General features: G+C 42.6%; 1 protein-coding gene and 1 pseudogene across 1 annotated transcript; one reads left to right on the top strand and one right to left on the bottom strand.

The window, feature by feature from the left end:
- Positions 1-12,080: 12,080 nt before the first annotated feature.
- LOC128366951 (zinc finger protein 501-like) lies at positions 12,081-13,990 on the bottom strand (annotated as a pseudogene).
- A 2,772-nt stretch (positions 13,991-16,762) lies between these two features.
- On the top strand, positions 16,763-21,845 carry LOC128366952 (zinc finger protein 69 homolog). The gene is made up of 4 exons (XM_053327713.1): positions 16,763-16,934; positions 19,714-20,289; positions 21,046-21,213; positions 21,703-21,845. Exons 1-4 carry the CDS (start codon positions 16,763-16,765, stop codon positions 21,843-21,845), a joined length of 1,059 nt encoding a protein of 352 aa, XP_053183688.1.
- The last annotated feature ends 2,448 nt before the right edge of the window (positions 21,846-24,293 follow it).

Below are 24,293 nucleotides of genomic sequence, written 5' to 3' on the forward strand. Positions count from 1 at the left end.
TATAACTTAATGTAGTGCATGCAGTTCCAGTTAACTTTGAGGCTGCTGTTCATTCTCTGAACTGGATGGCAGTGAACTCACAGAGTCTCAGCTCAGTCTGTCTAAGCTTCATACACTCCCTGATGTCTACTCCAGCTCCAGTGACAAAGAAAGTGGCCCTGTCAAATAGGTGAGGGTAGAGCAATGTACTTTGTGTGACCATGGAGGCAATGAAGGCATCTAGGGTCATCAACCCCCCAACCCCCACCCACCTGGTGAGGACAGCTGGTGCACTACATCTTTGTCCAGTTCCTTGGCAGACTGAACTAGCTAATTGTATACAAAGTAGTATAAACTAGCTAACTGTATATAAAGTAGTGTAAACTAGCTAACTGTATATAAAGTAGTATAAACTAGCTAACCGTATATAAAGTAGTGTAAACTAGCTAACTGTATATAAAGTAGTATAAACTAGCTAACTGTATATAAAGTAGTGTAAACTAGCTAACCGTATATAAAGTAGTATAAACTAGCTCCACCTCCAGCAGCTACAACAGTAACATGCTGCTCTAACACTGATGCTTCACTATTAATAATCTAATGATGTCATATATAATAATATATCACTACTTTTACTGTAATACTGCATACTACATTACTATAATACTGCAGTACTTTTACTGTAATACTGCATACTACATCACTCATAATACTGCAGTACTTTTACTGTAATACTGCATACTACATCACTATAATACTGCAGTACTTTTACTGTAATACTGCATACTACATCACTCATAATACTGCAGTACTTTTACTGTAATACTGCATACTACATCACTATAATACTGCAGTACTTTTACTGTAATGCTGCATACTACATCACTATAATACTGCAGTACTTTTACTGTAATACTGCATACTACATCACTATAATACTGCATTACTTTTACTGTAATGCTGCATATGTTGCACCCTTAAAAAGACAGGACTCCATCTTCCGTTTAGGCAACTTTATTTTCCCGGTTCTGCATTATTTTTTTATCAGAGTTTTTCAAAAGACTGCAGCCGGAGCTCATACAGCAATATCGTAAACTCAAAACTGCACGACTGTCGCACACCTACGTGCCGACTCACAACATACACTGTCGCAAAAACTGCCACATCACACTCAATGAAATGAAGCACAACAAGAACCAAAACATCTGGACAACGGACAAACCAAACGAAACAAAAATACATCTTCCCATAACCGCTTCACCCGGTATATCTCTATAAAGTCCATAACTTCCCAGATGTTTCTAGGTCGCAACACCCTCCCCCACTAAAACAAAATGTTGCCTAACATTTTCTTTTCTATTTTATGACAATATAATCAAAATCATTTACCAACAATAGAACACTTGGTGGAAGGTGAGTAAACAGGTAAGTATTTTAACACACACTACACATTACAGGTTTGGGTTGCACCCTTTCTCTTCAGTGTCTCAGTCTCTTTCTTTTTTTTTTCTTATAAACTCTTATGGCCATAACACAAGACTAGGTGTCCATAGTCTATTAGTATTGACAGGTGCATCGTCCATAGAAGTATTGGTGGGCCCCCCAATCTTCACAAAGGGACAAGGAAATTACCATATACACCTGACATTATGTTGCTACATATCTCAATGCCATTCATTCAACTAGTTGTGTATCCACTGTCTTTTTCATAGTTACAATATGTTCTCCCATATTGCTTTAACTTCACTCATGTGCTCAGCTGGTAACCCATCTCTGTACTCATTTTTTACCCAAATGAATTTTCAGATTACCTGTTTCTATGTTATAGTAACATGTGTTTTTAATACTGATAGTAACACTACATCACCATGAACTAAAATCCTTATTAAAGGCCATTATATTAACTAGCCAGTTAAACTTAACTTATTCAGTTGTCTGTGCCTCCTATTTTTTAATTGTTTTTTTTTTTTTAATTTTCTATCCATCTGTATAACAAGGATACATGAATGATGATCTGGTAGAGGAGTCATGGCTGATTCTTGAGGGTTTTTTCACACTGATGGCAGAGGTATTCAGAAGCTGGAAGGTTGGTTGGCCTAGCTGGTCGTAGGTATAGATGCGCTTGGCTTGCCGGGCTCTCCTTGGTCTCTCCCGCCATGTTCCAGCATCCCTCTGCTCATCCTCCGATTCAGATTCAGCAGTAGGTGCATCATCCTGCTCCTCCATCCTGTGTCTCTCATCCACTTGCTCCACTTCAGGGTTTTCCTCAGGCACAAGTGCCTCCTCAGGCTCTCTTGGTGTGTCCATCCTCGGGCAGAATTCCTGTGCTTCTGCGTTTAGGGGAGGATCAGCGTATCTTGCTGATGTCCACAGTTGATACTCTTCCTCACTTGAACTGTCAGTGTCTGTCAGGTAAGTATCACATTTGGCTTTCTGTTTTCTTTTTGCAGTCTGCTTTGTTTTGTGTCCGTTGTCTTTCTCTCTCAGGTTGGGGTCACTGACCTCTGGCGCTTCCACCAGGTAGGGACATGGTAAGAGTAAGTTGCGATGTAACACTCTTTTTCTTCCTGTTCCTTGTAACGGTTCAACCATGTATACTGGGCTTTCAGGGCCTTTTCTCCCTCTAATGACATGAATCATGTCCTCCCAGTAGCTCCGCAACTTCCCGGGACCCCCTCTTGGTGTTAAATTTCTCACCAGGACATGGTCACCTGGCTCAAGTGTGGAGCTCCATGTGCGCCGGTTGTAGTTTTGCTGTCCTCTTTTTGCACACTTTCTCATATTTTTCATTGCAATGGCATAGGCGTCTTGCATAGCTTCTCTCCACTTCTCTGCATAGCCAGGGTGTGACTGTTTCTCTTCTCCTCCCCTTTTTGGGAACATTAAGTCGACTGGCAGGGTGGGTTCACGGCCAAAAAGAAGAAAGAATGGAGAAAACCCTGTTGACTCATGCACCGTTGAATTGTAGGCATGCACCACTTTATTTAGGTGTTCTTTCCACCTCGACTTCTGAGTCTCCTCAAGTGTGCGCAGCATACCCAGCAACGTCCTGTTGAAGCGTTCTGCAGGATTGGCTTGGGGATGGTAAGGAGAGGTGCGGGAATGGCGAATACCACAGTAACTTTGGAGTTTGTGAAAGAGATGATTTTCAAACTCTCTTCCCTGGTCGTGGTGGATCCTGGAAGGGAAACCAAAGCGCATGATGACATCATCAAAGAGTTTTTTGGCTGCAGTCTTCCCGGACTTGTCCCTTGTTGCATATGCCTGTGCATACTTAGTGAAATGATCCACCACCACAAGTATGTATTCCTCACCCCCCTTACTTTTCTCCAAGTGCAGATAGTCAATCGAGATCATCTCAAATGGTGCAGACGTCTCAATGCTCTGGATTGGCGTCCTGGTTATTCTGTTAGGTTTTTTCCTTTTGACACAGAGACACACCTGTGTAACGTAGTGTTCCATTTCTTGCCTCATCTTGGGCCAGAAATAGCGTTCTCTGGCAAGAGCAACCATTCGATCTGCACCTAAGTGTCCCATCTCCTCATGCAGGTGTTTGTAAATGATGACCTTCAGAGACTCAGGAACGACCAGCTGCGTTCTGGACACTGTCTCTCTCCTCAGGATCCCATCCTCATCAATCTGTAGACAGGGCCACTCTCTGATAAGCTGTCGGACGGCTTCATTCTCTGCCAGCTTCTCTTTATGTTTTAAGTGGACATGTGTTCTTTTCAGGACCACAACTCTGCTTATGGCTGGATCTGCATTTTGAGCAGCTCTGACCTCTTCCACTGCAAGCGGCTGGATTGTCTCAGAGATATTGCCCCCCTCTGGCAGTGCCTCTGTATTACAGGTGACAGCAGAAATCCAATTAATCTCTCCTGTTTTTTCTCTGTCCAGTGCCTTTCCCACAGTTTCAATGACTTCCTGCTGACACTCCTCTGTACATTCCTGCATAATCTCCTCCATGGGCTTTGGTCGCCGGGATAAGAAATCCGCGTCTCTGTTTGCTGATCCAGGTCTGTACTTGAGGGTGAAACTAAAATCAGCCAGTTCTGCCACCCAGCGGTGTCCGGTGGCGTTGAGTTTTGCTGTTTTGGTGACGTATGTCAGTGGGTTATTGTCACTGTACACAGTAAAATGGGGTGCATGAAACAGGTAGTCGCGGAAGCGCTCTGTTACGGCCCATTTGAGGGCCAGGAATTCCAGTTTGCCAGAATGTAACTTATAGTTCTTCTCTGCTGCTGTCAACGTCCTGGACCCGTAAGCTATAACTCTGAGTGCTCCATCTTGTCGCTGGTACAAAACTGCACCCAAGCCCTCCTCTGAGGCATCCACATGCAGTATGAACGGTTTCTCCAAATCTGGGTATGCCATGATAGGTGGGTTTGTCAGCTGGCTCACTATTTTGTCCAGTATTTCTTGGTGTATTTCTGTCCAATGAACTGGGTGTGATGGGGGTAGCTGAGCAGGTTGGCGACTATTCTTTTTCTTCTGATTGTGCTTCTGCTCAGACTTTGGCTTTGCCAGCAGTTCGTACAGCGGTTTGGCTGTTCTTGAGAAGTCTGGTATGTAAGGTCTGTAATAACTGAGGAAACCCATCAGTTTTCTCACTTCTCGAACAGTGGTTGGCGTCTCATGTCTCAGGGCTTGTACTGCTTCCACCTCCTTGGGATTCATCTTGTACCCCTCTGCAGAAATGATCCGGCCCACATAACAGACCTCACGTTTGAAAAAGTCACATTTCTTTGGTCTTAACTTAATGCCACACTGCCTCTGTCGCTGCAACACCCGCCTCACGTCTTGGATATGCTGTTCAAAACTGTGGCTGAACACCAGCACATCGTCCAAGTATGGGACACAAACTTCATCTCTGAGGTCCCCCAGGCACCCCTCCATGTAGCGCTGAAAGGCTGCTGGTGCATTGGTGAGCCCGAATGGGATTCTGACCCATTCGTAAAGTCCCCATGGCGTTATGAATGCGGTGCAGGGTCTGCTTTTCTCATTCATGAAGCCCTGGTGATAAGCCTTCCCCTGGTCCAACACTGTGAACCAGGAGTTGCCTCCCAGGTTTTCAAGGATTTCTTGTATCCGAGGGATCGGATGGCGGTCTGGCAGTGTTTTCCCGTTCAGCAACCTGTAGTCTATGCACAAACGAAGACTTCCATCTTTCTTCCTGACACACACTACCGGTGAGGAGTATGAAGAGTGGGACTTCTGGATCCACCCCCTGGTGAGCAAGTCCTGTATGTGTGTTTTTACTTCTTGGTAGAGGTGTCGAGGGATTGCATTGTATGTCTTTTGGACAGGGGTGTTATCTCTTAGCTGTATGTCCATCTCTAAATCTTTGATGCACCCTGTGTCCCAATCATCCTTTGCAAAAACATCACACTCCTCTCTGAGCATCTGCTTTACCTGCTGCTGTTGGTCTTCCAACAGTTGACTCAGGTCGACGGGTGGGTCCCAGGACTCACCAGGTGGCACATGGCTGGGTTGTTTCACCGGAGGTGCGACACTGCAGTCTGATGATTGAGGTTCCTGACCCTCCATAGGTTTTGTCTCCAGTGGGTAGATTGCATCAACACCATGCAACCAGCCTAGTGTAGTGCGACCACACAACATGATATCACTGTCCGTTAAGTTTTCAACAGTCACTGCTATTTTCCCTTTATCCTCTTGGGGGAGCTGAATTAACTGTTCTCTTATGGTTAGTCCTGTTGGCCATGGCGCCTCCTGATTTGGTTCAAGCACTACATGTGATCCACTGAGCACTCTCTTATTGAGCTGGCCACATTCCACTTCCATGACTTTGTTTTTTGGTATGGTAACAGGTTGTCTGCCCAGCCTGGCTATGTGGGGGCTGTCCTCAAGCTTTTATTTTTTTAACACAGACAAGACAGCTCTGGCGGTTTTGCGGCCCACTTCTAGTGCTGAGCACAGTCTCTGTACCATGTGACCTGGTGGGATGCAGTCTTCAGATGTGTCGTTAGTCAGTGCTAGTTCTTCGACCACATTAAACCCAATGATGGGGCGCACAAGGTCACTGCTAGCAACCAGGATCGGGACTAGGACTGGTTTGTCACTCATTCCAGCCACAGCGTTTTTGGACAGAGTAAATTCAACTCCAATCCATCCCTCATAGGGAATATCTGTTCCATTTGCTGCTGAGAGATCTAAGTCTTCGTCGAGCAGCTCCTTCACTGGTCTCACCTCAACATCTGGCAGGTATTGTCTTTTCCAGTTCGCTCCCACAATTGACACCTGTGAACCTGAGTCCCACAGTATTGTGGTATTAACCCCACCAAGGGAGGCTCGAACAAGGCACCTCCTCCCTACCAGCTTTGCCGTTTTCCGTTGCTTACTAGTGAGTGGGGCTTTCAGGTTGAACTCATAACCATTGTCCATGTTTCCCCCAGAAGGTAGCTGGGTTTCAATTTTATTTGTAGTGGCTGAGATGTTTTTGAAACGACAACCTGCCGCCCAGTGTTCTGTGCTGCCACATTTGTAACAATGGCCACATCTTCCTTCAGGGTTGGACACCTGACACTGCTGACATCGTTTGGTGTTTGCTGCCCTGGGCTGTGGACGATATTTCCGATTTTGCTGCTCACCTGTTCTCATTGTTTGGGGCAGAGGCGTCTGACTGAGGCTTGCAATTTGAGTAGTGAGGCTCTGCATAGCTTCACATATTTTGTTACATAGTTTGTTCTTGTTGACTGCTTTATGCAGGCAGCTTTCCTCTCCAGTTTTCTCATTTTCTTCAGTTACTGCTGCAACTTTTATCATCCTTGTTTTTGAAACAGCTAAGAATTTGTTCTTTCTTTCCATTTCCAGGCTGTATGCAGCTGTCATCTTTTCCAAAAGGATTTCATCTGTTACCTTTGGGTCCTGTAGGTATGGCTTTAAGTCTGCTCGAATAGTGTCATCATGGAGGCCAGTGATCACTGTTTGCAGGAACTGGTTTTGGATCAGTTCTGAGCTGTACTTTAGTCCAGACTCTACTCTTTCCGAAGCAAAGAGGATTTGTTGTCTCAGATCCATGGCTCGCACCAAAAACTGGATTGGTGTTTCTCTTTGTTCTTGGACTGCACGAGTGAGGGAGTGGTACAGCTCTGTAGCATCCTTCTCAATATAATGAGTCCGTAGTATCTGTCTGAGAGCTTGTAATGACAAATCAACCCTGCTTTCCAGATAGCTCTTCAGTTTTGTTCCTGGGACTATGGCTTGGATGACAGCCTCCACGACTTCTCCCTCATCATATCCCTTCTTTAAAGCTCTTTGGATTTGTCTTTCCAGGCTTGCATATCCTAACTTGTCCTTTTGATTTGGTTCTCCTATTTGTCCCACTATTTTTAAATCTCTCCTGTAGAGTGGGTGGACAAATGCAGGGTTTCTGACCGGGACAGTGACTGTGTCAGTTAGATTTGGGGCAGAAATGCTCTCTCCTTCCCTATCCCGATAATTGGGTGCAGTACTGTCTTCCTCCACAAGGCGGTGCTGGAGCGTTGTTTGTTTGGCCTGAGATCCCTCATTGCTGACATTTTCCGCTTTTATTTCTTCAAGCTTGTCATAAAACGTCATTAACAAAGACATCCCCTCGTCCTCTAGTGATGTAATATCTTCACTTTCTAAATGCTGCAGGATAAGCCTCCTCAACTTACGAGGTAAGTCTCTGTCACTATCCTTGACGTTTACAGTGAGTGATGCACAAGCTTCAGTTAACTCCGGTGCTGACAATGTAAATAACTTTTCTTCTATCTCCGCCAACAAACTCTCCCACGCAGGTGACATTTTTGTTTCAGCCATGATAAAAGTCTTTTACCTCCACTGTTTCTTTGGTACACTGCAGTCTCAGTGTGTTAGCATGCTTGGCTAGCAAAGCAGCGTGTTGTTTTGTTTTTCTTTTTTGTCCACTCGCCGTTCAGTTTCCATGAAAAACTCTCCAGACCGGGCGGAAACACCAAGTTTATGTTGCACCCTTAAAAAGACAGGACTCCATCTTCCGTTTAGGCAACTTTATTTTCCCGGTTCTGCATTATTTTTTTATCAGAGTTTTTCAAAAGACTGCAGCCGTATGGAGTTTATTCCCTATCTTAATTCAAGAGCATATTAAATGGATTTGAGAGCAGTATTTATTGATTTCATGCTCAGATTTTGTGATATTTTCTCTCAAAACTCTGCTCTCGCACTCAAATTTGCTCCCTCGCACTCGGTTACAACGCTGCTCGCACAGATTTCCTGTGCTCACACTCGAGTTCTTCCTCTCGCACTCAAGTAGTTTGTGCTCGCGGATCTCTGCTCTGCTCTCGGATTTTTTGTGGCTCAAAGCTGTCAACCAATAGAAGGCCGGCTAGTATTGACCAATCAAACTGTCCCTGTTTGTTTATGGGTGCGTTCGCTGTTTTTCGAGGAGCGTCGCATACGGGCGGGCACTCTTTCAACCGGGTTTATACACTCCTGACCTCCGCTGCTGTAATAAATGTGGTTTCTTTCATTTTTTTGACCACTGTTGGGCAGTGTTTTGGTTTATGGTTTTGGTTCACTGTCAGTGCTCAGCTGTTTTAAGAGAGAAAGATCTAAAAATCCACTCCACAAAACCCCAAAATATTGAGCTGTTAATTATGTTTGAGGAGAATTTAGCAGCTAAAGAGCTGAATATTTCCCTCAGGAGTTGTTAGAGAACAAAAACAAAGAGAAAAGAGAGTGAATATTGGAGGTACAGTCACCGGTGTCATGACTCCAAATGAATGATAATGTTGATCATTTACTGCTGATGTGAAAATAACCAAGTGTTTTATATGACACAGATGATTGTTTTGCGTTTGAACAGGTTAGAAGCATAGACATATATATGTCTATGGTTAGAAGGGTCCAAGAACAGTGAACGCACCCATAAACAAACAGGGACAGTCTGATTGGTCAATACTAGCCGGCCTTCTATTGGTTGACAGCTTTGAGCCACAAAAAATCCGAGAGCAGAGCAGAGATCCGCGAGCACAAGCTACTTGAGTGCGAGAGGAAGAACTCGAGTGCGAGCACAGGAAGTCTGTGCGAGCAGCGTTGTAACCGAGTGAGAGGGAGCAAATTTGAGTGCGAGAGCAGAGTTTTGAGAGAAAATATCACAAAATCTGAGCATGAAATCAATAAATACTGCTCTCAAATCCATTTAATATGCTCTTGAATTAAGATAGGGAATAAACTCCATACAGCCGGAGCTCATACAGCAATATCGTAAACTCAAAACTGCACGACTGTCGCACACCTACGTGCCGACTCACAACATACACTGTCGCAAAAACTGCCACATCACACTCAATGAAATGAAGCACAACAAGAACCAAAACATCTGGACAACGGACAAACCAAACGAAACAAAAATACATCTTCCCATAACCGCTTCACCCGGTATATCTCTATAAAGTCCATAACTTCCCAGATGTTTCTAGGTCGCAACACATACTACATCACTATAATACTGCAGTACTTTTACTGTAATACTGCATACTACATCACTATAATACTGCAGTACTTTTACTGTAATACTGCATACTACATCATTATAACACTGCAGTACTTTAACTGTAATACTGCATACTACATCATTCATAATACTGCAGTACTTTTACTGTAATACTGCATACTACATCACTATAATACTGCAGTACTTTTACTGTAATACTGCATACTACATCACTCATAATACTGCAGTACTTTTACTGTAATACTGCATTCTACATCACTATAATACTGCAGTACTTTTACTTGTAATGGAGTATTTTTACACTGTTGTATTGTATTTTTTTACTTAAGGAAATGATCTGAATATTTTTAGAAAGTGTGATAGAACTGCAAATAATGTTCACTGCTTTTTTTTCCAAATCAAAGCTTCAGTTTTTATGGAAACCAGAACCAGAAAAAAGGACGAAATCACCACCACAAATATATAAATGTTTTTTTTAATTAAATTGTCATGACCTTCCACAACAAACCATATCAGTGTTTTTGATTTATTTAGATTTATTTTAATATACTATTATCATTATTATTATTATTACAAATATGTATAATTTCCACCGAACAACACAGTGATGTTTAAACTGTGACCAACAGGTTTAACATGATCTGAACTGAGGAGAGATCACCACCTGCTGGAGGAAACCTGCCACTGCTGGTTTCAGCTTTTTCTATTTCAACTGTTCAACCAAACTTATTATCTCTGTCTGACTGTCTAGTCAAAAGACCTGAAGTGGTAAAAACCCATTACCAGGTACCACCTTTTTGCTCTCCCACCATCTCCACATACCTACAACCATCATGGTCTGGTTACAAGCGGAACCAAAGAAAGACACACTATCTGAAGCTGTTAACACGTTAGCTACTTGGAAGAAGTCTCTCTGCATTACACGGAGACATTTTATTGTAAAGAAGCAACAATGACTTCAGGTCAGCGTTTGAGAGAGTTAATCAACGAGCGACTAACTGCTGCTGCTGAAGAAATATTCCAACATTTTCAAACAAGATTTCTTTTGTTGCTTGACTTTTATAAAGCATTTGATTCAACTGAATACCCTTTTAATTTACCATTGTTTATGGCTTTGTGGTTTTGGGGAAAATTTTCTAAATATTATAGAATCTATATCTTAAAAAAATGGTTAAGGTTCGTAGGAGGTATATCACCCCGATTTACGATCAAACATGGAGTCAAACAGGGCTGACCCATTTCTCTTTAAGATAGCTTCTTTCCATCTTTGTCAAAAATTCATTTGTTGCTAACTTGAATGTACTTGGTAGGCCAGTAATTGTTAGCCAGCTAGCAGATGATACAACTGTTTTACTAGAAGTTCCCAAAATTCTGGAAGCAATTCATTCTTTCTCTAAAGCCTCTAGTCAACAGCCAAATTTGGCTGGATGTTCATGAATGGATATTCCCAAAGGTTCTTCATCTTCAAAGCTTCTCCCAAAAGGACATTATTTATGGACTTGTCATGGACAATTACAAAGAGGACTTTCTGGTTCATTCGAACACTTGGGAAATTCTTAAAAACAAGTCCAAATATATGAAGGTGAAACCGAGCTTTAATGTATAGTATAATGTATTTGAGAAATATATTAATGGATAATGAGTTTCTCTCTTAACCCTCCTGTTGTGTTCGACTCAAGGAAGGGAGGAAGAAGGAAGAAAAAGAGGGAGGGAAGGAAGGGAATAAAGGAAAGAAGGAAGGAAGGGAGTAAAGGAAAGAAGGCAGGGAGGAAGGAAGGAAGGAGAGAGAGAGGAAGCAACGACAGAAGGAAGAAAGGGGGATGGAGGGAGGAAGGAAGGAAGGGAGGAAAGGAAAGAAGGAAGGGAGGAAGGAAGGACGGAGGAAAGAAGTAAGGAAGGAAGGTAGGAGGGAGGGAGGGAAGAAAGAAGGTAGGAGGGAGGAAGGAAGGAAAGAAGGACAGAGGAAAGAAGGAAGGGATGAAGGAAGGACGAAGGAAAGAAGGTAGGAGGGAGGGAGGAAAGAAGGAAAGAAGAAAGGGGGATGGAGGAAGGAAAGAGAGAAGAAGGAAAGAAAGAGAGAAGGAGAAAGGAAGGACAGATGGAAGGAAGGCAGGAAGGTTAATGTAAAGGACAAAAAACATGAAAAAGATAACTTCATAGATGTAGATCTTTGTCTATTGGATTCATAACATTTACCACTTTAAGTATGATAGCCACTGTTGTGCATTCGTTGTTAAGGAAGATTTTAATATCTGAAAAACAAAACTTGACAGTGTTGTTGTTGTTGACAATGTACAACTTGCATGAAAATAGTCTGACCTCCTCTTCAGGCAGAATATTTTACATTCATTTACAAAGATGTTGGTAACCATTTGCCTACAGGACGTTCAGCTTGATTGTTTATGGATTGTCTTTGTTGACACGCTGCCATTATACGTTTATACGTGTTTTATCCATATTCACAGCTGAATCCTGCAGATAACAGAATCTTTTCTTTGTGGCAGCAGGTTCTTCTCATGTAGATTGTAAAGTCATCACAAAGTAAAGAAAGCTCTCCTGGATGTTCTGCAATAATGTAGTTTCTCATCTGAATGAATTCTTGTGAGTCTTTTCATATATGGCATCAGACAGAATCTTTTTCCATGTGTTTTCTCATGTGCATCTTCAAGTGATGAGTATATCTGAACTCTCTCCCACAAGTTTTGCAATTGTACAACTTCTCACTTGTGTGGATTCTCATGTGTCGTCTTAATGCCCATAGCTCAGGGAATCTTTTCTCACAAGTGTCACATACGGTCTCTCACCTGTGTGTGTCATAATGTGCACTTTTAATTTTCCTAGCTCAGTGAATTTCTTCCCACAAGTGTCACATGCATACGGCTTCTCACCTGTGTGGATTCCCATGTGTCGTTTTAATTTGCACAACTGAGAGAATGTTTTCCCACAAGTGTTACATGGGTATGGCCTCTCACCTGTGTGTGTTCTTATGTGTCTGATGACTGCTTTCATTTCGCGAAATCTTCTCCCACAGGTGCTGCAGGAGTACGGCTTCTCACCAGTGTGTGTTCTCAAATGATAATTTAATGATCCCACCCTAGAGAATATTTTCCCACAGGTGTTACATGTATACGGCTTCTCACCTGTGTGTGTTCTCATGTGCACTTTTAATGTATTCAGCTGAGAGAATCTTTTCTCACAGGTGTTACATGGGTATGGCTTCTCACCTGTATGGACTCTCAGATGTCTGTTAAAATTGCACTTGCGTGCAAATGATTTGCCACAAGTGTCACATTTGAAACACTGTTTCCCTGTAAAAGTATTACTCTGAATCTTTAAAGTGGTAGACTTGTCTTCAATGTTGTGAATTTCTCTACTATGATGTCTCCTCTGTGGTTTTGGTTCTGCATTTCTTGTTGATCCTGAGTCTTCATGTTTGCCTTCTTTGTGATCTTGGAGATTATTAGAGTTGTGAGAGAGGAGCTGCTCGTCACTGTCTGGTTCAGGTTTCTTAGAGGTTTTAACTGTTTGTACTGACATGCTGACAACCTGCTCTTCCTCTGCTGCCATCTGAGTTTCATCAGGACTCAAGTCCAGAGTCTGATCTTCACTTTCCTCACAAGTAGGAGTCCACATCAAGGGTTCTGTCTCCTCCTTCAGTACCAGCTGTTCTCTCTCCAGACTGGTGCAGGGTTCCTCCTGTTCCTCTTTAATCTGTGGAGGCTCTGGTTCCTCTTGTTCCTCCTTAATTTCTGAAGGCTCTGGTTCCTCTTGTTCCTCTTTAATTTCTGAAGGCTCTGGTTCCTCTTGGTCCTCTTTAATTTCTGAAGGCTCTGGTTCCTCTTGTTCCTGTTTAATCTGTGGAGGCTCTGGTTCCTCTTGGTCCAGACTTGAGTTCCTCTCCTGTTCACAGAGCTGCTGGTCAGTGAGAACCTCCTCCTCCTTACAGACATGTTGCTGTGGGAGCTCTGGAAGGACAAAGAGGAAAGACTGAAGAGAAACTCTTGTACCACTTTCTGATAAGACATCCTTTATAGAGGCTTTATAAGCATTGATTAATGACTTACTTAATGGTCCTTTATAGAGACTACTCAATTTTTGGACACATTTTGTACAATTCTGTATCATCCTGTATAGTTCCTAAATATTATAATTGACACACAACACCTATCCCATATTGTAAGTAAGACCTTATTTGTTGTTTTTAGTTATGTTCCACTGGCTTTCAGTGGTGCCTCATGTGTTCATATATGTTGCACTGTGGAAAGTGACATTTTACTTCCATGTATGCAAGCAGTAAGTAATAATAAAGAAGTTAAACTTCAATCTAGAGCTAGTCTAATGTGTCTGGATAGAGAAATTGCATTATTTATGATGTCATACGTGTAATAAATTGGTTTTGATGCCAATGTGTGGCTTTAATATGAAACTGCCACTGTGCTGGTGTTTTATGGTTGGCCAGCAAAGTCTCTGCGTACCTAACCCACTAATAAACCTGTGGTGTAGTCTGTTTCCTGCAGTCAATAAGTAAGACATGTTCCTGAATTGTAATATATTACAATGGTGAATTGGATTTAAAAACGTTCAACTGCCTGAAGGGACTGTGTGAGATACTGTACACTGTACAGTACCTGCAAGAAAAAGAACGTAAAATACTTTTTTAAATGGAGGAAGTGGGTACATGTCAGACTAGCAGCTAGCATTAAACAAAGTAACATGACCATGCAGCCCTATACACCCAGCCCTAATCATCTGTCAGATATGTTTGTGGAGAATGATATTATACTCTCCTGTAGGCCAACTGTCAACTACGGAAGTAATTCATGAAGAACTTGAATTTTAATTTAGACCTGGTTCAATGTGTCTGGATGGAGAGATATGAAATCGACTTTTTTATGGTTTCATAAGAAAATTAAAGGTTTCTCTATTGTGAAAGTGGTTCAAACAGCATCTTTTACTACAATGTCTAAGACTTTTTTCACATGTAAATGCAGAAATAATATCAACCGCTAAATATCATTATTTATGTTTCCCTTAACGTTCCCCTTAACGCCCAAACAGAAACTGACTTCAGTGTCATAGAAACCCGAGCAAATAACTAAACCTATTCATTTTAATCACTGCGGTGGTATATAAAGCTGACTGTTGTAGTTTATTTCATAATAATTAGAGTTTTACAGACCTGTTCTGTGTAACTTTATTTCAGGTTTCCAAACGATATCCAGCAGTCTGCGCTGACGGTTGATCTCTTCTTCGTACTCTGAGATAGTTGTTTGAAAATGTCGGAATATTTCTTCAGCAGCAGCAGTTAGTCGCTCGTTGATTAACTCTCTCAAACGCTGACCTGAAGTCATTGCTGCTTCTTTACAATAAAATGTCTCCATGTAATGCAGAGAGACTTCTTCCAAGCACAGTACCAAGCAGCTCGCGCTTTGTTTCGTGTGGTGTGACAGTGTTAAGCTTCCGATAGCAGGCTCGTGTGTCTTTGGTTCCGCTTGTTGTAACCAGATCATGATGGTTGTAGGTAATGTGGAGATGGTGGGAGAGCAAAAAGACCTGGTATGATCATAAATTGTGCTGTTGCAGTATAAGGGCAAGTTGGAAAGAATCAAGATGGTGCTGGACGCTGCCAGGAGATACTTGAACGTAGTAGACATATCTGGAGAAGATCTAGAAATTACACTCACTGAGGGAAGAATTTGCATCAACTCTGTTAAGTCTGGATTATTGAATGGAAAATGTGAAGAGTTGAATCACTTTGGGTGGACACTGTAAATAGTTTGCATTATGAATCCGTTACAAGAATAAAAGAACAGAACTTATAAATTCAAATGTGATGTGAAGTCTGACATTAATCAACTTTGTTTTTTGTTTCCTGCAACTGGAGATCTCTCCAAAATAACCACAACCATTCCTGGTATTTCCATGTTGTTTTATCTCAGTAATTTAAATAATCTAAACACTAACTCACCCCTGTGTGTTTCAAGATGTTGTCTATGGCTCTCCTGTGCCTGGGTATTAACCATTTGAAAGGCCATACATACAAATCAGATCCTTTATTTCATTTGTCAGTTGAGGTTTTAGAAAATCTTCTAGTTGTAATATTTTAATGTGAGTTGACTGACTGGGTGTCTTCGACATACTGCTACTATACTGTCATATACATGATAAAAGACTGAACATCGTCTTTTAGCAGCGAAATCCAACTCCAACTTTATATCCTTCTTAATCATTTTCCAGGAGAGTTGCAGTTTTTTGTGCCTTTCAGTTTTCAGAGATTGATAAAAGTCTGATGTTGAAAGCCATCAGAAAGAAATCAAATCAATCATACAAAAAATGTATTTATTTATATTTACATTTGCATAAAAATCACTGACACTGACAGAGAAAATCACTGTTTGCCAAAAATGGTGAGACGAGAAAAAACTGAAATCAGCAATGTCAGCTTTTCTCCAGCAGGTGGCGATCTGTCATCAGGCTTTAAATATGAGCATAAATTTAAGGCAAAGGAAATTGGTATTATTAATATTAATTCGTGCCATCAAGTCTTTTGGTTAGTAGTAACATCATGGATAATAATAATAATCCCAGAACCTGATGTTGAGCTATGGAACTGAATAAGAACAAAATATAGAAATCAGAAGTTATGTCTCATATGCAACAAGAGTGGAGTTCATAGTTACAGATTCACACAGACAGCTCAGATGATCCAGAGAGAGACTGAAATTGGTGTAACCATTCCTGAATTGAGAATTAAAAACAGACATAGAATTTTATGGACACTTTGGTGGGTAGAGGACAACAACTCAGTCATATGCACGTATTCATCCGCAGCTTTAAATACAATGAGAAATCAAATGCAAGTCCAGATCTGATATGTTGACAGAGATTAATCAAACACAAGGCTGTTGACTGAACATCAGTGCTGTTGACTGGGTTGCATGCAATGTCCATTGGGTGGCAATGCAGGTGGACTGAATCTGTGATGTACTTTTTGGATGGTGGGTGTCTGGTTACTGGGAAGGTGGTGTACAGTTTGGATGGGATTTTGAATGAAACAGCTCTCCAGAGAAGCCAGATCCCCAAGAAGAAGTAATTATTTCCCATCTGAGGATACAGGACTTCATCAAACACTATAAAGACGAAAAAAAAGGAAGAACATAACAAGCGGAACTACACAACCATATGATTCTGCAGTCGGAAGCTTAAAAGTGTGACATCAAAACTGGAGTAAACGTCTGCTGTTTTGTATTTTGCTTGGAAGAAGTCTCTCTGCATCACACGGAGACATTTTATTGTAAAGAAGCAATGACTTCAGGTCAGCGTTTGAGAGAGTTAATCAACGAGCGACTAACTGCTGCTGCTGAAGAAATATTCCGACATTTTCAAACAACTATCTCAGAGTACGAAGAAGAGATCAACCGTCAGCGCAGACTGCTGGATATCGTTTGGAAACCTGAAATAAAGTTACACAGAACAGGTCTGTAAAACTCTAATTATTATGAAATAAACTACAGCAGTCAGCTTTATATACCACCGCAGTGATTAAAATGAATAGCTTTTGTTATTTGCTCGGGTTTCTACGACACTGAAGTCAGTTTCTGTTTGGGCGTTAAGGGAAACATAAAATAAATTTCTGTAACATTTACATGTGAAAAAAGTCTCAGACATTGTAGTAAAAGATGCTGTTTAAACCACTTTCACAATAGAGAAACCTTCAATTTTCTTATGAAACCATAAAAAAGTCGATTTCATATCTCTCCATCCAGACACATTGAACCAGGTCTAAATCAAAATTCAAGTTCTTCATGAATTACTTCCGTAGTTGACAGTTGGCCTACAGCAGAGTAAAATATCATTCTCCACAGTGAAACATATCTGCCAGATGATTAGGGCTGAATGCTTCATTCAACAGCCATCATGTGAAAAAACACATTAAACTGCATAAAATGTCACCACTTGTGGTATCTTACTGGGGCCAAAATGAGGCTTCAGCAAACTTATGAAATTGAAGAGTATTTTACTTGCAACAGAAGAACTGACATGTAATAAAACATAGATCGCCATTTTTATAGTCAGAATTTCATATGCTAGAACACTTTGCTAGTTAAAGGTGTTTCCTGGTTTAAATCCACAAACCTAGTTTGCACATCAACTCACTCTGACTATCATATCCTGCTCCCTGTAGTGTCTCTTAATTTCCTGCGTCCCCATATTCTTGATTTCCTGCATTCTCATGTTGCACCTATTGTGTGCTTAATTGTCTAGATGAAGAAATATCATTGAAATCATCCTTTTTCCTGTTTTTTCAAATATAAAAAAGGTTTTACAAATTTGAAAGTGGTTTAAACAGCAGTAAGGTTTTTGCTATGTGTAACACATTTCACAAGTGTTGAACGTTGCAAAATTGGACAATCAGCTGTTAAACATCATTATTTATATTTCCCTTCATTTTCCACTTAATTCCAAATGAGAAACTAACCTCATTGTTGTTGGTTGTCTGTATGTTCAGTGCCATAATCATCACTTGTAAATGATTATGATTCATTAATAAAGGGTTATTTTCTGTGTTAATGTTAATGTTTAATAAATGATTAATAAAGTATGAAATATTTATTAATCAAGTAATTAAAGGTTGAATATGGAGAATGAGCAGAACACCGCCATCTAGTGTCTCGAGATCGTAGTCGCAACAACCAAAAATAATTCCAGCAGTCGGGTTGCCAGGTTCGTTGCCGAGTGTGTCAGTTGATCAGCCTGTGCCATGTCAAGTGATGAATCATACAGGGTAACGACTAATTTTACAATTACAATTTTACAACGGTATTTAACGTTAGCCAGTCTTCAACTGGAAGTCTTTCTTTGAGTGGTGTGTCATCAATTAGCTAGCTGGCTCCCAACTCAAAATGATGCTTGTTTCTGTAGCCTGATCGGCGTGAGCAGACCAGTCAGTAAACTACACGATAAAACCCATAATGCATTTTGTTCCTACCCAAGCTGAAATCAGCAGGCTGAAGCGGATTTTATTTTAGCTCTAACTCTGTAAATATACCACTTTATCCACATTTCTAACCTTTTTAGGCGAGAACGTAGCCCTTTAGATCTACAATGTGAGGCTAATATGTCCAAATAACACCTTAGTTTTGTTCCTGCGAATTCGGAGCCACTCAAGTTAGCCGTAGCGAGTAACGCACTTTTGGTCATTTTCACAAAATAAAACACCCGTTGCCTTTTATTATTTAGAAAACCATAACGATAGAGTTGGTGCTTTTATTTTGAAAAGCGAACATAGCCTCGCTGTAACTGACTTGAAACCACTGAGGTACATTACATTGTAACGCCAGTGGGAGTAGCAGTTAAACCTGGGAAGCGTACCTATGTTCCCCGGGTCCTATGTTCCCCGATCGCGGCTTACTCGGTTGCTAGCTCGGTGGCTAACTCGGCTGCTAGCTCGGCTGCTAACTCAGCGACTAGCTCGGCGGCTAACTCGGCGGCTAACTCAGCTAACTGTAGACGGGATCATCCCATGTTTCCCGGTCACATACAAAGCGGGGAACATAGGACCCGGGGAACTTAGGGATGATCCCCGAATTATGTAGCAATACAGTCATACTGCACATCAAATTAAATAGGAGAAACTCCGCTACAAGCACGTCATTTTTACACACACCAAACACAACTCGAACACCAAGCATATTAATGATCAAATATCAAAATCCGAATACCGTCAGAAAGTCAACCCACTCTCCACATTTCCATTGCTACCGTTTTGATACTTCATGGTACACAAACATATAGCATCTCATATGAAAGCTAAGACCCTGGCGAATTCAACAGTACCACTATAATTGCGCTAAAAACTCAGTGAACCAGCAGCCAAAGAATACAAAGGTAAACAACCACTTATTTACAGCGACTAACAGAAATTCTGTCTTACCTTCGAAGTTTGTGATGAAAAGTTGTACTTGAGAGCAAAAAAAAAGTTGGTTTTAATAAGTCCAACACGGCTCTGCTTGTTTACAACTCAATTTCACCCAGTGCCAGCCTACAGTAGCTGCGCCGGAACAACAGACAACCCTGGCAACCCACAATTCCGACCGCTAATTGGCTGGTACAATGTACACAGAACGTGTCAGAACATCATTGTCGAACCCGTCAAAAAATTTAAAAAAACGTATAAAGCCTCTATAGAGGATTCCTTATCAGAAAGTGGTACAGTGGTGGAGTTTCTCCTCAGTCTTTCCTCTTTGTCCTTTCAGAGCTCCCACAGCAGCATGTCTGTGAGGAGGAGGAGGTTCTTACTGACCAGCAGCTCTGTGACCAGGAGAGGAACTCATGTCTGGACCAAGAGGAACCAGAGCCTCCACAGATTCAAGAGGAACAAGAGCCTCCACAGATTCAAGAGGAACCAGCGCCTCCACAGATTAAAGAGGAACCCTGCAGCAGTCTGAAGATAGAACAGCTGATACTGAAGCCGGAGACATTAACCTTGATGTGGACTCCTACTTGTGAGGAAAGTGAAGATCAGACTCTGGACTTGAGTCCTGATGAAACTCAGATTGTGGCAGAGAAAGAGCAGGTCCTCTCTCATAACTCTCAAGTAGCTGAGAGCCAAGATCACAAAGGAGGCCAACACGAAGACTCAGGATCAACTAGAAATGCAGAACCAAAACCACAGAAGAGACATCAAAGTAGAGAAAATAACAACACTGAAGACAAGTCTACCACGTTACAGATACAGAGTAATACAGAGACACAATGTTTTAAATGTGATACTTGTGGCAAATCATTTAAGGTAAGGGCCAATTTGCGCAGACATCTCAGAGTCCACACAGGTGAGAAAACGCATACATGTGACACTTGTGGGAAATCATTTAAGTCAAGTTCCAGTTTGTGCAGACATCTCAGAGTTCACACTGGTGAGAAGCCGTATACATGTGACACTTGTGGGAAAAAGTTCTCTGAGGTGGGCGCATTCAAAGTTCACAAGATAATCCACACAGGTGAGAAACCATACCCATGTAACACTTGTGGGAAAAGATTCCCTCTGCAGCACACATTAAAAGTGCACATGAGAACACACACAGGTGAGAAGCCATACCCATGTGACACTTGTGAGAAAAGATTCTCTCAGATGAATACATTAAAAGTGCACATGAGAACACACACAGGTGAGAAGCCGTATACATGTGATACTTGTGGGAGAAAGTTCTCTGAGCTGGGCGCATTCAACATTCACAAGAGAGTCCACACAGGTGAGAAACCGTACCCATGTAACACTTGTGGGAAAAGATTCCCTCTGCAACACACATTAAAAGTGCACATGAGAACACACACAGGTGAGAAGCCATACCCATGTGACACTTGTGAGAAAAGATTCACTCAGCTGAATACATTAAAAGTGCACATGAGAACACACACAGGTGAGAAGCCGTATAAATGTGACACTTGTGGGAGAAAGTTCTCTGAGCTGGGCGCATTAAACATTCACAAGAGAATCCACACAGGTGAGAAGCCATACCCATGTGACACTTGTGGGAAAAGATTCCCTCAGCTGAATTCATTAAAAGTGCACATGAGAACACACACAGGTGAGAAGCCGTATACATGTGACACTTGTGGGAGAAAGTTCTCTGAGCTGTGCGCATTAAACATTCACAAGAGAGTCCACACAGGTGAGAAGCCATACCCATGTGACACTTGTGGGAAAAGATTCCCTCTGCAGCACACATTAAAAGTGCACATGAGAACACACACAGGTGAGAAGCCATACCGATGTGACGCTTGTGAGAAAAGATTCTCTCAGCTGAATTCATTAAAAGTGCACATGAGAACACACACAGGTGAGAAGCCATACCCATGTGAAACTGATGCCAGATTTGAATAAGGCTCATAAGAAAACAGTGATGGCAAGTGTTCACCAACATCTTTGTAAATTAATGTCAGATATTTTCCATGAAGAGGTCAGAATATTTTCATGTAAGTTGTACATTGTCAAGAACGCTGTCAAGTTGTGGTTTTCACTCATAGCCCACAGACATATTGACACATTGGATAGCGCATGGCGGGAAGCGTGTGGCACAAGTGCCTTTTGGGCGTATCCAAATCCACTTTTGCTTCTGTTTTTTGCGCCAGTGACTTTAGACTTGGTTTATTTTGGTAGTGAAATCGCTTTCTTCTGCCTCTGTTACGTGCTGTGTGGGATTTGGTGCGGTTTCCTTCTTTTTCCTTGTTTTCCTTTTCCCCAGGTACCGCCCTCCTCCCCCAACTGATTAACGCAGCTGTGGCACATCAGGCCTGGCGTTTAAGAACCCCTGGGAAGCTGGTGCCGGGGCAGTTGGCCTTCCGGCAGCGTGCCAATCAGAGCTGTGTGCGCGTGTCCAGTGTCTAGTGTTTTTGTCCGGCGGCGTGGTTCGACTACATCATCATCATCTTTCATCAATCGGTTCCCCTTATTTTGGGAGTTTGTTCTTGGTTTGGCCGTTAATAAAGTACTCCTTTGCAGTTAACTAAGTTTTGATTTGATCTCTGGTGCTTTATTAGTATACTTTTGGTTGAGTTGTTTTGCTCGTCCAGGATAGTGGTCCGGTGTCTCTCACGGTGTGTAGTGGTGTCTGAGTGCCATCAGCCTGCGGTGCGTGGTGCGCAGCTTCCCCAGTTAAGTCAGGTGAGTGTCCAGCTGGGCTGAGTAATCGGCCTTTCCAACGGGCACTCTTTTGTTGTTTTGCCTTTTTTATTTTCGGGGTTAACTCCGGGCGGGGATTTTATTCTCCAGAGGGGGCTGGCTTGTCAGGGTTTCGGCCGCTGATGTTTATGCCTGTAAGACGCCTCGAGCCCGGCACGCCTCAGAAGATAGATAGGTAAGTTTGTGTTAGGCAGGTTCTGGGGAGGTTTGTTTCATAGTTGGCTTCGTTGCTGTTTGGTCTCCGACGTCATATTTGCCGTGTTTGTCTCCGGTGGTGTGGCAGCCGCGTTGCTGTGTGGGTTACTGTGTGTGTCTTGCTTTTCCCAAGGTGTGTGGGAAACATGGCAACTTTTGACATTGATGTGTTTACCTCTAACCCGTTTCTGACTGTGTTGGATAAGTGCAAAAAGAGTGAATTACATTGTGAATTACTATGTGATTGCTGTGTCACGGTCTCTCCCGAAAGCGGAGCTTAGAGCCGTCATTCTGGAGGGTTTGTTGAGTAGGGGAGTGTTAAGTTTTTTAGATGTGTCCCAGGTTGCGGTTGGGGAAGAAGCCTCCCCGGGTGTGGGTCACCAGGAAGCGGATGAGCTTTGAGTGGCGGCGGGCCGCTCAGGTCATCCGACTGGTGGGACTGCCGGACAGCCGGTTAGTTGTACTCCTGGTATGCAGGGGGACTGAAGTGATAGCGAAGCTTATCATATTACCGCCTTTTGTTCCGTTCTCTACTGAGTCAAGCGCTGGCTCCAAGTTGGATGCCAGATTAAAAATCTGTTTAGCTCGACTCCAATTAGAAAAGGAGGAGCGTGAGTGTGAGCGCGAGTATCAGCTTCGTAGGGAGATAGAGCTTAAGAGGCTGGAGGCAGACACCGCTGTCAGGCTGCGCCAGGTGAAGGTGCAGGCCCGGTCAGCTCTGTCCTCTGAGGTCCAAGCTACATTGGGCCCAGCTGTCTGTTTTGATGTGAGTAGACACATTTCTTTGGTCCCAGTGTCATCACAGGAAAGCCAGAGGATCAGCGTCTGGTGAGAGTCTTGCGTGACACTTCCTGTTCTCAGTCTCTTATTCTTGCCAGTGTCCTACCTGCAGTCACATCTAATGTGAGTGCTGTGGTCGTAAGAGGGATTGAAATGGGTTTTGTTTCTGCACCCTTACATCGTGTTCATGTAAAATCTAGTCTAGCCACTAGTTTCTTCCCTGTTGGTGTCCACTCCTGTTTTCCCATTGATGGCATTGATTTCATCATGGGAAACGACATTGCTGGTGGTAAAGTGTATCCTGTCTCTGAAGTTGTTAGTGCACCTATACCTGAGTCTGAGCAGGATGGTCTAGGTAAACGGCACCCTCATGTCTTCATAGTTAGTGTGTTAACTAGAGCTCAGGCCCGCAAGCAGGCACCAGAAGTTGATTTGTCTGAATCATTGTTTGTGTCTGCTCTGTCCCAGGATGTGTTGCCCTCTGGTGATGATTCAGTGAATTGCAGGTTGAAGGAGCCAGAGAAGGTGACTGAGCCTGTAGTTACTCCTGCAACCCCCTTGCCCCTGAACCGTAAGGCGCTCATCGCTGCACAGGCAGCGGATCCTTCCCTAGCTAAGTGTAGCGCAGCTGCTGTTGAGAAGCCTGAAAGGTGTAACGTTAAATAGCCCATTTCTGATAGGGGTGTCTTAATGCGCAGGTGGATTTCACAGGTAGACAACTCAGCAGCTGATTGCAGGAGGAAGACCCGTTTGTGCCAGATTAACATGCTCAAGGCATACCATACTAACATGCTCAAGGCATACCATACTCGTGAGGTTAAACAGGAACCAGTTGAGAGCCCTGCAGAGGAGAATATCACCCTTGTGTGTGTAAAATCTGAGGAGGATGATGTGATGTTGTCCTCTGGACAGCAGTGTGGTAAGCTGTCAATTCAGAGTTTTTGTCCAGCGCTGAACACCATCTGTCTTGGGTGTTACATGCTGTGTGGTGTTTGGTGCTGTTTCCTTTTGTCTGGAATGGTGATTGTGAACATGCTTTTGCTACTGCCAAGTCTCTTCTCTGCAGTGCTCCAGTACTGGCTGCACCCAAACTTCTCTAGGCCCTTTAGGCTTGAGGTGGATGCTGGTGCCCTTGGAGCTGGAGCGGTGCTGCTTCAGGATGGTGCTGGTATGGTGTGT

Source organism: Scomber japonicus, chromosome 10 (genome assembly GCF_027409825.1).
Source record: "Scomber japonicus isolate fScoJap1 chromosome 10, fScoJap1.pri, whole genome shotgun sequence".
Taxonomy (NCBI): domain Eukaryota; kingdom Metazoa; phylum Chordata; class Actinopteri; order Scombriformes; family Scombridae; genus Scomber; species Scomber japonicus.